The sequence below is a fragment of the Pithys albifrons genome, chromosome 1, assembly GCF_047495875.1.
Source record: "Pithys albifrons albifrons isolate INPA30051 chromosome 1, PitAlb_v1, whole genome shotgun sequence".
In the NCBI taxonomy this organism is placed as follows: Eukaryota; Metazoa; Chordata; class Aves; order Passeriformes; family Thamnophilidae; genus Pithys; species Pithys albifrons.
Genome location: NC_092458.1, coordinates 85,518,668 through 85,531,478, shown reverse-complemented (window position 1 = coordinate 85,531,478; position 12,811 = coordinate 85,518,668). Strand labels below are relative to the sequence as shown.

Sequence of the window (12,811 nt, the reverse complement as noted above, 5' to 3'; positions counted from 1 at the left end):
GTCTCGAATTTCACAGTGCTCATCCCATACTATTTATGAAGACTTTGGAGTGCCCTCTACAGGCTGCCAACAACCATCATCAGTGCAATTATGCCCTTGCTGTGCTCCAGACTGTTCAAACCAAAAGGCTCTACAACAAAGACCCAGAAGGAATTTAGCACAAAGTTTGACACTTAAATTCCTCCCTGGATTTTTCCTACATTTGCCAAAGTAGCCCATGATCTCCTGAAATGTCATGCACATGTTGATTTCCCATAAATGACCACAAGCAAAGTTAAACAACAAAACATTTAGAAAATGGATAATGATACATCTGACTTGCTTTTTCCAAAGGCTCCATTCAGTTCCCTTCTGCAAGCAGCTTGGTCAGAAAACTTCCTAATTTTTCTCACACACATAAAAGGCTCTCCTTTTATACACAGAGTACATTGTACACATAAGGGCTCCATCATTACTTTCATTCCTTCTGACTCACTGGGTGTGTCATTTCTATCCTGCTGTATTTCAGGCATCCACTACATGCAAGGGCATCGGGTGTTCTCCATTCTTCCTCAACACCAGGAGCTCAGGATATCTCTTATATTTGCTTTCCTGGTTCATTCTCCCCATGCACTGTGGAACCTCTGCGAAAAATCACAGTTGAGGACTTTAACCTGAACTACTCACTTCTTACTTCAGGTACCCTTACTTGACCATCTGCAAGCAAGCCTCAGATTTTCATTAGACTCAAGATCAAGCCTTAAAGCTTCCTACTACTGTGATAGGGCAAAAGGACAAATACTGCCATCCTGACTCCAAAGTTGCCTAAAAAACTTCCTCAAAAACTGCATGTTTTCCTGGACTGCCTTACAGCCTAAGACTTGGACAGAAAAAAACATCAGACTACTGCTAAATTTGTAAAAAACGACTCCAAGGTCTTCTCTACATTTTAGTAGCTTGCTCAGCTTACAACACCTCATGAAACAGGATCCTACTAGGAATCTCAAGTGCCAGCATGATGAAAGCACTAAAACTATATAAATTTTTATGTCACGGAAGCTACAAGTTCAGGAGGCTCCTCCCAGAGTAGCAAACTTTGCCTCCATTGTGTGATGGCTGACAGTGCAGGTGAAAGGCTCATGTAATAATATATTCCTTTTTATTCCAGATTAGTATTTAGAAGAGCATTTAAAGGCAGGAAGAACTGTAGGCTTTTCTGAAGTGTTTTCCGCGGACATCTCAACCCTGTAGCGATTATGCCCTCTAGTGGCTGCTTCCTCAATCCCAGAAAAGCGAGCTATAAATGGGGTCAGAGGCTTCTTTGCTCTCAATCCTCGAAGCACAGTTCTCCGAGACCTTGTACAAACCTTGTTTTAACAGATCTGTGCAATGATGACTTTTCTCTCTCCTCCTGGAGAAACTCCATATGCAACAATCCCCTCCCTCTTATGGTTTCTAGTCTGACAGACTGAATATTACTCTGACATGCTTTTCTTCAGGACTGCATTTCTCTCAGTTTCTGCCATTTCAGTATTTGAATTTTTATCAACACAAGGTATTTTTAAATCATTATCCTCTTTATTCTAAGAGAACTAGGGGGAGCAATAGATAAAAGATGTATAGATTTCTTATCTGCTCCTGGCAGAAGTAATTACAGCATGCCAAAGAAGGCAAGTCTGTTTGCACAGGCTCCTAAACGAGGAAATATCTGAGAGATGCCAAATGGACAAGATTGTGTGGGCAGATACCTGCCCACCCCACATGACGCATGTAGTTACTCACCATGCTGAGAGGAAGATGATTTCTCCAGCATGGATTTGTAGAGATTTCGGAAAGACCAGCTAAGATCCTGGAAGTTGATCTCAGAGTAGGAGAACTTGAAGTCATGGTTGGCACTGTACAGCGGGGGTGGCACATCAGCCCCTTCACGGCCCTGCCCCCCTGCTACAGTAGAGGCAACATCCACAGGCCCTGCACCCTGCTGAGGGAACAAGAAATAAGGCCTTTAGCTTGTACTAGGTTTTGTAACTTGAGACAGAGATCCAGAGACTAGACACACATAGAACATGCACCGATAGCCCATTATCACTTAGCTCATCTCCCAGCAAATCTTCCCAAATGCCATTTTCCTTGAGGAACATCAACCATCACCCTCCCTCTGCAGGCACAATGGCTCCAGCATTTTCTTCAGTTGTGTAATACCATTATGCCTTTATCCTTATGCTCATCCAGCCCTTTGCTAAAATTCACTTCCTCCTTATTTTCTATCTGCAATTTCAGCTCCTTCCCTTCTTTTTATTTTTGCCTCCATATCACAATTTTCACAATTCCCTCTCCTCACCACTTGGCTTTTCTGTTCATGCACTCCTCCCACTTCTATCTTTTTCCCTGCTGCTCACCTGACTATAGTTGGCAATGGGGGTAGTACTCTGGATTGTCATCTGAGGGGTGGCCTCAGGCGGCAAAGAGGCTTCTGTGCTGACTGGAACAGCCCCTCGGGGGCTTTTACTTGCCTCTTGCTCCGGGGAGTCTTGTGGTATCTGTGAATGGGGAAGAAAGAGAAAAGGAAAGGATCAGAAATCAGAAACAGATGGAGAAGTGAAACTGCAGATGGGAAGCCAGCTCCCCCGCTGTAGAAGTTCATGGCTTAAAAAAGAGTAGGACTAGGCCTTAGTCACTGAAAAGTCAGGATAAGGACTTTACACAAGATTAACTTTTCTACTGAATAGCAGCAACAACAGCCAACCAGCGGGACATACACACTAGTTCATTCATTCCCAGCCTTTGTCTCCCCATCTGTACAACCTGCCCCCAAAACACTACCATGGTCTGGTGCTGGAAGAACTCATTTGAACAAGAAGGGAATTCCCACCCCATTCCATGCTGTCTGGAAAGAAGAACACTCACATCATCATCTGGAGGATGCCGCCTCTTGCGAGATATATCTGGACATGTATCTATTGTCCAATAAGAGCCCTGGAAAGAAGATCCATTGGTGAATGCATGATTCAATCACAGAGGTTCCTGAAGCAGGGGACGACTGACTCATGGAATGTAGCACCAACTAATCATTAGGCCCACATGGACCACCCTCTAGAACATCAGACAGAGACTTGGGTGCTGTACAGAGATTCCCCTCTTGCACTGAGTTGCACTGCACAGTGAGATATGATGCTGCTGGTGGAAGGCAGAATACTCTACTCTTCCACCGTGAGACAGGACAGGTGAATTCTTTTGGGCCAGCACAAAAGAGCAGCTTCCTTCAGCAGCTTTCTCCCAACTTGAATTTGTTACTGACTGGTGAGAACCAACTTAATATTCTGATTTGGCAGAGACAGGTAGAAGGATTGCTCTTTTTCCATGGTTCTGAGACTCCACTTTGAGGATTCTGCCTGTTTGGGGGGTTCTCAGTACAAGACAGACACTGATGTACTAAAATGTATCCAGAGAGGGGCCACCACAATGATTAAGAACTAAAACAAATAACATACAAGCAGGTCACACAAAGATCTGTTTAGCTTAGACTCTTAAGAGAAAGCTAAGGGGATCTAACCACTGTCTTCAACTGCATAAGGAAATTATAAAGGATGACAGAATCAAATTCTTCTTAAAAATGTACAACACAAAAGCAATGAATACAAGTTACAGCAAGGGAAAGTACAGTCAGATATGAATAAAATTTCTTCAAAATGCTGATGGTGCAGCACTGGAACAAGTGTCCAGTTTTGCTATATCCATCCTTGGAGATGTTCAAATCCAACAAGAACCTAAAGAACCTAATCTAATTGTTCCCGTTTGGGAGGGGGGGGTGGGTGGTGCGTGTTGACCTCCAGAGGTTCCTTTCAACACAAAATTGTCTATTGTTATGTGTGCTGTTTTCTGAGTAAGTATAAAGAGAATTCCACAGTGTAATTTAGCTCATTTTAATCTCCAACTGAAATCTGAATAATCTGAGTAAGTAGCAGAACAGGCTTTCATTATAAGCCCAGCCCAACATGCCAATGAACACCTGCAAACATATACCCTTAAGTCAGTTAGGATTTTGTGGAATAAGCCATATAATCAATGGTATTTTTGAGCAGTGATCTTCAAAGATCTACTACTTCCATTTATAGACACCGAGACCACACAGTCCTTTAAATATAAATAAAAGGCTTGAGCAAGTGGTCCTTTCTGGTAACTTTAGGATGAGGAGGAAGAGACAATCTTTCTGTCTAAATCCGTAACTTCGTGCCCCACCATCTCATTCTGCCTGTTTAACTGTGAGGTTTTTTAAACAATAATATCTGCATGCCAAGATGCCAAGTCTTGGTTTTGCTAACAATTCCCCTTTACAATCTATACATACCATCAGAGCTTTATTAGCCCTTACTTGGCCAACAAATTCCTAAATTCTTGTAAATGATTTCTACAGATATAAACTATGTGGTGATGATATTTTTTTCCAACACTAAGTATTTTGCAGTCTAGGTAGGCAGTAGTTCTGCTTTCACTTCAGTGGATCAGCCATGCCTGTCATGTCATAGCCCTGCTGTTCAGCAGCCACTATGGTCTTTCATAACAGAACAGGTTGGACTAGACCTACATTTAACACAAAGATCAAGAAGAAAAATCTCCAAAACTGATAAGGTACGTTCCACCCTATTTTTAACTTCTTCCATATCTTTACAGTCAACTGAAGAGCACAGGCAAGAAAAAGAATTACTAAAACCACTAGGGCTCCTTGAGAGGTTCCCTTTAAGTAAATGTGTCTGCAGCCAAAGGACTGCAGTAAATCTTACTACTGCTTCCATTTTTGCCTACACTTTAGGTTTCAAATTCCAACCGTGAGTTAGAAAGGGCAACGCCAGCTTATTCCCTGCAGTTTTAAATTGCTTGCCCAGGAGTATGTTGATTTCTTACCTTCCCAGGATCGTCTCTCGGTCGAGGCACCTTTCGAAAACATTTATTCAGAGAGAGGTTATGACGAATAGAGTTCTGATGAGAGAGTAAGAGATACAGGTAAGTGCTACAATAAAAACATACAGTCTTCTGAGTGTGCCCTGGAGCAGGTAAAGAAAATAGGATGGTGAATTTCAAAAGCCAAAGCTCACTACATATACATGGAGTGGAGCAGAAGAGAAGCTGTGGAAAGAGAGAGGTGGATTTGGATGAAAATATGGGGATGAACCAGCTCTACATCTACAGGGGGTGCAGTGAAAATAGTAGTAGTATGATGCAGAGCTTGGTAGTGATGTGCAGTTTGTGGGGGTTTTTGTTCTTTTTCTTGGTTGTTGTTGGTGGGGTTTTCTTTTTGCACACTCCTTCTTGAGGGGGCACCACATACAGCAAAATTCTCAGAGAAAATGAGACTTCTGGCTCTGCATTTTCTCCAGTTGGTCAGTTTACTTTTACACATCTTATTTTTCTCAGTGAGGATATTTTGCACAGAATTAAGAAAAGAAGTCTTGTAAACAGGCAAAAAGAATACTTTAGTGATGCAAGCCCTCACCTTCCAACCAATACCAGCATTTTTGTAGTAGGGAAAGTTGTCACAGATCCAACGATAAATCTCACTAAGCGTCATCTTCTTGGCAGGTGATGAGTTTATGGCATATGTGATCAAAGTGGCATAGCTGTAACGTGGCTTCCCATCTTGGTGCACTGCAGCCTCATCCTTACTCAGGGTAGCATTAGGATCTGTTGGTGAGCCTGGGGGACACTTTCGGGCAGACCCTGGAGGTCCTGCTTGTGAGGAACCCCCTAATTTTTCAATAGTAGCCCTTAAAGTAAGCTGTGGGAGCCAGTCTATGGAAGTGAGGCTGCTTTCCAGGTCGGAGGCCATGGTGCTGGAAGAAGGAGTACCTGTGAGAAGAAAGGAGAAGAAAGGAAACTCCTGAGACACAAACAAGGTGACCTCTGAGAACAAAAAAACTCATTTGCATTCGTCCTCTGTTTCTTCCCTATCACAATTACCTGTGTGAAGATCATCCTACTTCATACACCCTATTCACAGCCAGACAGAATCACCCAAAAAGGCCTACAATTGTCTCCGAGAGCACCATCCTTGCTGCAGCAGCTGGGACAGTGCTGATGGTAACACTGCTAGGACAGTCTTACTCAGAGCACTGTTTCCAGGTGAAGAACCAAGACCTGTTCAAAGGAAGTGGAGCTCTTTTAGCAGCTGTATCACATTGACTCCTTTACTACATAATCCATATAACCTTGGTACCCTTCACCAAGATTACCTGTAACCCAGTAGATTTACTATGTCAGGCAAGAGGAAAATCATAGCTAAAAGGGAATACTCATTTATGCCATATACAAATGACAATTTAATTAGATCATCTGCAAAGTCAGGACTGTCTTAATTTGGGGGGAAATTAATTCCTCTCCAAGGCCTAGCCTCTTTTTTTGCATTAGGTGACATTATAATGAATCCTATTCCTTAGAGCTAGGATTACATATCTCATTTTAAAACACCAAGATCATGCATAATACTACATATAGATAATTACATCTACCATGTCAAGTTGGAACAGACTATATTAAGTTCTTAATAGCTAAAGCTTTGCCTACCATAACCAATTTTTCCTAAATACATTTTTTTAATTGAATTAAATCTTGCTTACTTCACAATATAGCAGGTAAATATCTTCTCCATTTCTAAGACACAGGAAAAACTTACTCATCCAAAGTTACACAAGTTTGCCACAGGGTAGGAAGAGACTCAGGATCTTTTCTCATAAATATTATATACTTCCCCTCATAAAAATAAAACACACCTGGCTTGCAGTTGTACCCAGGGATCACTACTTAGCAATTATTTTATATAAAGAAAATATTTAGCAGCATGAACCTGTAGGAACTTGAGCACTTAACACACAAACTTTTATGTTGTCTCTTGTAGTAGACAAGGTAGCACCAAGTTCATCATTCTTACAACTGGCTGCATCACTGTACTAGGAGGAATCCCTTGAAGTCTACAATGAGGTAGGTAAGTTTCCATGGCCACAACCTGCACTGCTCTGTGCTTATTCTTTGAATAAAGAGAAGAATCATGTCTTGAAGGGATGCAAGTTCTGTGCCTTTCATTTCTGAAATTAGTCCCCTCAGAGGATTAGATGGTACTGCCTTTGAGCATGCTAGCCCGTACAAAAGGAAAAGACAAACACATGAGCACATACTTACATAGACAATTGTGAAATTAAACACATGCATACATGTAAGAGAACAGACTGACATGAACACACTCTGCTTAGGCAAGATTCGTCAGCAGACACCTCCCACCGAGTGCATCACTCAGATGAGTGGATCAGATGAGACAGGGAGACACCCATCTGCATGAATACCAATTAGGTACTCATTCTAAAAATAGGCATTTGACAATAACACAGTGTGGATGCACAGATCCAGAGACAGATGCACCCAGCATTTCCACACAGAAGCTACCTGTTCTTCTCCCACAACCATATGTATTATACATATGCATCCCAGGCACTCAGCAATAGGACAAGGGGGCACAGGCTCAAGCTCTGCCAGGGGAAATTTAAGTTGGAGATCACAAAAAAAATATTTCCAGAAAGAGTAATCAGGCACTGGAATGGCCTGCCCAGAGAGAGGGTGGATTCCCCATCCCTGGAGGCTTTTAAACTGAGATTGGCCGTGGCACTGAGTGCCATGATCTGGTAAAGGGACTGGAGTTGTACCAAGGGTTGGACTTGATGATCTCGGAGGTCTTTTCCAAACCAATCGATTCTATGATTCTACCTTCCCCTACTGCACTGAAGTGCTCTCACAGCACCAAAGCACCTAAGTCCATATTCCAACGCATTTGCATGCACTAAACCTTTTATTTCCATGGATGTGCTCACAACACTTCTTAGGGCTCAAATATCCACACAATATCCCAACAAAATGCATCTCTCAACCCCCACAGGCAAGCCCTGGCCTCAAAAAACACCACCCAGTTGCACAGCTAACATTGTCACTGACACTCGCGGCACTTATGCAATTGCAGGGCTACAGTATCTATGGCGAGGGGAAACATTTTTCTGTCTGTGGAGGAAAGGAAAAGCTCAATTGCTACCAACTTACCCATCTACTCATCTGCCACACTATCACATATGACAGCGATAACTCACTTGCTACACAGCAAACTAGAGAGCTGCAAAAGGCTTTGCATTATTCATCCGCCTCCAGATGTGGTTTATTGAACAATACTTTTTGAATTATTTGAAATTTACACACACACCTCCACAAAACTCAACAACAACAAAAAACAAACCCAAAAAAAACCCAAAAACACACACACAAAAAAACCCCCAAAACAACCAAAACAAATAATTTCCTGAATAATACAAGGGAAAAGCAACAATACAGTTTTGTCCAGTGGGGATGGACAGACCACCATGCAACCAAAAACGCAGGATGGTAACTTCACAGGTGAGGGCGGTCCCGTGGTGTAAAGGAGAGCACTCTGGACTCCAAATCCCAAGGACCTGAGTTCCAGTCTCAGTGGGACCGTCCCCTGGCAGTTCAATGCCTCCCTGCCATCCCATCCCGTCACATCTCGGATGCTCAGCAGGGTCAGCCCCAGTTAGTACCGGGTGCTGTGACAGTCCCGAGGACTTCCCTGTCACTGTCCAAGCTCGCTCGGCCGTGGCAAATGGACCTCAGGACTGAAACGGTGGGGCCAGTTCTGTGCACGCTGTTCCTCACCTAAAACATCCCCTGCGCAGGCTGGAAGGGCACGTGGGGAGAGCCCTGCCCAAATCTGCATTCACCAAGTCTGGGCATACATGTACATATATACAACTTCACAGGTACAGCCCTCACTAAAAGCAGTATTTTACTTGTGAGAAAACAAACATGAACTAATTATTAAGTCGAATGCCTAACTTTGTAAGTGTGCCTCATATGAATTTTAATTTCCATGGTGCAATCAGACAACAAATTACAGCTTCTTGTTAAACCACTATGAAATACCAGTTGCAGTAACAATACAGCTCCAAGGTAAAGACAAATTTTTCAGTTCCAGCCCAGCTTGCTCGCCCCGCCCCCCCCCCCCCCTTTTTTTTAAGGTAAGCATAGAAATCAAGAAAATTAGGTTATAAAAGCCTATGGCAGATTAAGACACCAATCTGAAACACCAGAAATTCAAGAGGCAGAAGAAAAAACTGCAGTTTCCACAGAGTTTCATATTTGCCCAGGTTATGTCAGTAGAGCATCTGGGATGATTTGCTATGCAGTAAAATGTAAGGCTGATATGCAACACCCCCATCAGCAAATACATGAGCCTTTATGCATTTGTGTAAAATATACTTGTCAGGGAGACAAGCAAGTTTAGAATTGGGTCAGATTACACCCACACTAAGAATTTTAATATTTTTCATTCCTTGGTTTATAGAAATCTTTGACAAGAGAACAAAATCCCAAAATCTTAAATAAAAAAAATTTTGTGTACACACATGCACTAGTCACCCAGAACTGAAACAACCACCTTCCAGTAAAACACAGCAGCTCTTTAAGAACATATACACGAGGCAGTAATTTAGGACAGAAAGTGAAGGCTCAGACCCAACAGCAATCACATGGAAAATTTCAAAGAAGTGGAGTCATAGTTTTTTTTCCAGGTTTGAAGTTTATCATGCTACTGGATTTAAAAGCCTGTATGTTGGCAATACAGGATCTGTAATAATTAGGCATAGTCAAACCTTAGGTAAGGTAGCAATTCCAAAACACTTCCAGAGCAAAAATAACTCTGTGTAATTGGCTACTAAATTATTTAAAATAATACTTGCTATGCAGTAAATATTACTGTTAATTTCTGTTGTATAACTCAGCCACCTGATCCAAGTGGTTGGTGCACCAGCTTGTCTCTACTTAATGGTATAATAAAACAAGACTGCAGCCAAACCAGAGTGGCTGATGATTCTTCCAACTTTCCCTTTCCAGCTTATTGCCTGGCAAATCTTTTGAACTCTTCTCATGTGATTCCATTCAAAGAAAGAAAAAAAAATAGTAGTAACTAATAACCACAATGAACTGAATTTAAGGATGTTTTAAAATACCCTACCACGTTAGCAACAAGCCAGAATTAACTTTGAAGAAGTAAAAAGAAAGTTGAAAACCAGAATTCTCCCGCTTTCCAAGGTAAATGTTATCTGTTTATGTATTTGGCTGAGTGTAAAAAGCAAGGGTAAGACAGCCAAGTCCAAACCACCCTCAAAAGCTGGAAACTGACTGCAGAGTCTTCATTTCCCAAACACTAACTAGTTACAGTACAACCCCAAGTCACACAGGTCAGAGATGCAAAAATGCAAATGATCCCAAACTACAGTTAAACAGACAAAGATCTGTCCAGTTCATAAGAAAAATGTATTAAAGACAATCCTTGCGTTGAATATCTTTTAATAACCACTAATTCACTTGGGACTAGTAATACTTCACTACAGCTTTCCAGGAAAGCTACTGCCTTACTTTGAATATTTGTAACCAGCAGCACATCAAACCTCACGCTGCAAATGCAAGCCAGGCTCTGTCTATGGGATAGTGAGGACAATCCCTGCTGCTGCCCTGAAGGAATCAGTACTTTGCCTGCCCTGCTACTTTGCAGTGCTTGGTCCAAGCCAGCCAGATCTTACCTAAGATCACTGCTACTTATGTATCAGGACTGAAAAATGTATGAAATGTGGGGAACAACACTCCGAGGGTCACACTGAATGCAGTTAATGAACATTTATAGCCTGAAAGATTCTTTAAGGCTGAACTCAAAGGCTGACCAGTCAGAATCAGTGATGATTGAAGCAGGGAGCCATACAATGAATGAAACGATGCTGTGCACTGATAACAGAGGAGGCAAGTTCTAGAACAAATCTAAATAAATTTCTTTTCTTTGTTTACCTTCACTATTGCTTTATTTGCTGCTACTCTGGTCCAATGAAACACTATGGCAAAACATTCAAAGGAGACTAAACTTAGATTTCTCAACAAAAACTTTGAGAGAGAAGAAATGCACGACAAACTACCAAGCAGTGACAGACATTGCTGTAGAACACCTATGAACACATGACCACTTGAATTTAGGTACCTCAAACACAGATCCAGTGATCTAACTAACAATATCCCTCCAACATAATAAGAGATACACCTGTTTTCTCAGGTATTTAGCAAACAGAAAAGGTCAAATCAAAGCTGGCAAAAAAGAACAATTTGACTGCAACCTTTCTGAAACAGAAAGGTAAGCAGCATGTCAACTAGAGGAAACTGCCTCAAAGCATAAATAGAAAATGTAAAACATAATATCACGTGCATGAAGAAACAAAGACCCTCCCCTTTGATGACAAAAAGGCAATTCTGACGTACTTGCATAAATTACGCATGCAAAAACATTGTGTTCTTATCCAATACAGAAAGTGGGAAATAATCAACTTTGCTAATTCTGGCAGGAAGAGAAATTTGCCTTTTAAAGATATGTGTTTTCCCTCAAAAATAAGAAGGTGTGAACTAAGACAGCAGGAAGAAAATACTTAAAAATCTGATCTTCTCTAAGCAAATGTTCTCATAGAGATATTTGTTTCATGTAAGAATTTTTTTTTTAAAGAAACCTGATTATCTACACAGTCTGAAATTTCTATCCATCATTTTGGTACTACTTTTAAGAAGTCATCAGAAAATCATAGAATCGATTGGGTTGGAAAAGACCTCCGAGATCATCAAGTCCAACCCTTGGTCCAACTCCAGTCCCTTTACCAGATCATGGCACTCAGTGCCACAGCCAATCTCAGGTTAAAAACCTCCAGGGATGGGGAATCCACCACCTCTCTGGGCAGGCCATTCCAATGCCTGATTACTCTTTCTGGAAAGAATTTGTTTCTGATCTCCAACTTAAAATTTCCCCTGGCAGAGCTTGAGCCTGTGCCCCCTTGTCCTATTGCTGAGTGCCTGGGAGTATGTTTACGTTTCTGGAATCAAATGCAGAAGGAAGACAGAGAGGCTGCTGGGTATTGTTCATAAAATAAAACTTAACCTGGAAGGAGTGACAGGAGTCATGTCAGTGACAAAGGAAAAGCACTGCAGTTTGGAAGCACACTTCTGTCTGCAGTGCCATGTGAACAAAGGAAAACCAATCCTTGGGCAAGGAAGTAAGAGAAATTGCCATATCCTGGAACCATGCTTCCTGACTTTGGGAGCAGTAGAACAAGCTGGAAAAGGTTTTCCCAATTAACTGTAGGATTGCAGGGGTGTTAACATGGGGCACACAGTTCCTGCTAGCCATGAGCCATGAAGGGAAAAATAATCCAAGAGGAGGAATTTCCTGGCACCAAAGCACACATCATGTGGTACCACCTGTACGAGCATGAACCAACACAACCTGCACCTGCCCACATCACAGAGGTCTGGCTCTGTACCCCCCTCAGAACCACTCAGTGTGCAAGACAGAATGGCCTTCAACATTCAGTTCTGTTTTGTGTCAAAGAACACGGGTGATTCCGTGATTATGGTATCCTGAATGGAAATTGGATAGAAGTTACGGTACAAATTCAGATGTACTGAAAATCAGAGTTAGAGGAAAATGAAAACTTTTAGACTGTGTACGTGTATGGCCAAACCTCGCGAACACAGATTTGGGCAGGGCTCTCCCCACGTGCCCTTCCAGCCTGCGCAGGGGATGTTTTAGGTGAGGCACAGCGTGCACAGAACTGGCCCCACCGTTTCAGTCCTGAGGTCCATTTGCCACGGCCGAGCGAGCTTGGACAGTGACAGGGAAGTCCTCGGGACTGTCACAGCACCCGGTACTAACCGGGGCTGACCCTGCTGAGCATCCGAGATGTGACGGGATGGGATGGCA

At 42.2% G+C, this 12,811-nt stretch overlaps 1 protein-coding gene across 3 annotated transcripts in view; it reads right to left on the bottom strand.

The window, feature by feature from the left end:
- FOXJ2 (forkhead box J2) overlaps nucleotides 1-12,811 on the bottom strand; it is a 29,673-nt gene that overhangs the window by 5,527 nt on the left and 11,335 nt on the right. The window contains exons 2-7 of one of the 3 annotated variants that reach the window (XM_071557665.1): nucleotides 5,935-6,111; nucleotides 5,471-5,854; nucleotides 4,882-4,956; nucleotides 2,887-2,955; nucleotides 2,379-2,519; nucleotides 1,762-1,960 (exon numbers count right to left, since the gene is read on the bottom strand). In XM_071557665.1, coding sequence (XP_071413766.1) covers nucleotides 1,762-1,960; nucleotides 2,379-2,519; nucleotides 2,887-2,955; nucleotides 4,882-4,956; nucleotides 5,471-5,854; nucleotides 5,935-5,949 — 883 coding nt within the window. In that variant the 5' untranslated portion in view covers nucleotides 5,950-6,111. The remainder of the gene's footprint in view (nucleotides 1-1,761; nucleotides 1,961-2,378; nucleotides 2,520-2,886; nucleotides 2,956-4,881; nucleotides 4,957-5,470; nucleotides 5,855-5,934; nucleotides 6,112-12,811) is intronic. The other 2 variants (XM_071557674.1, XM_071557683.1) reach the window with 2 other exon arrangements.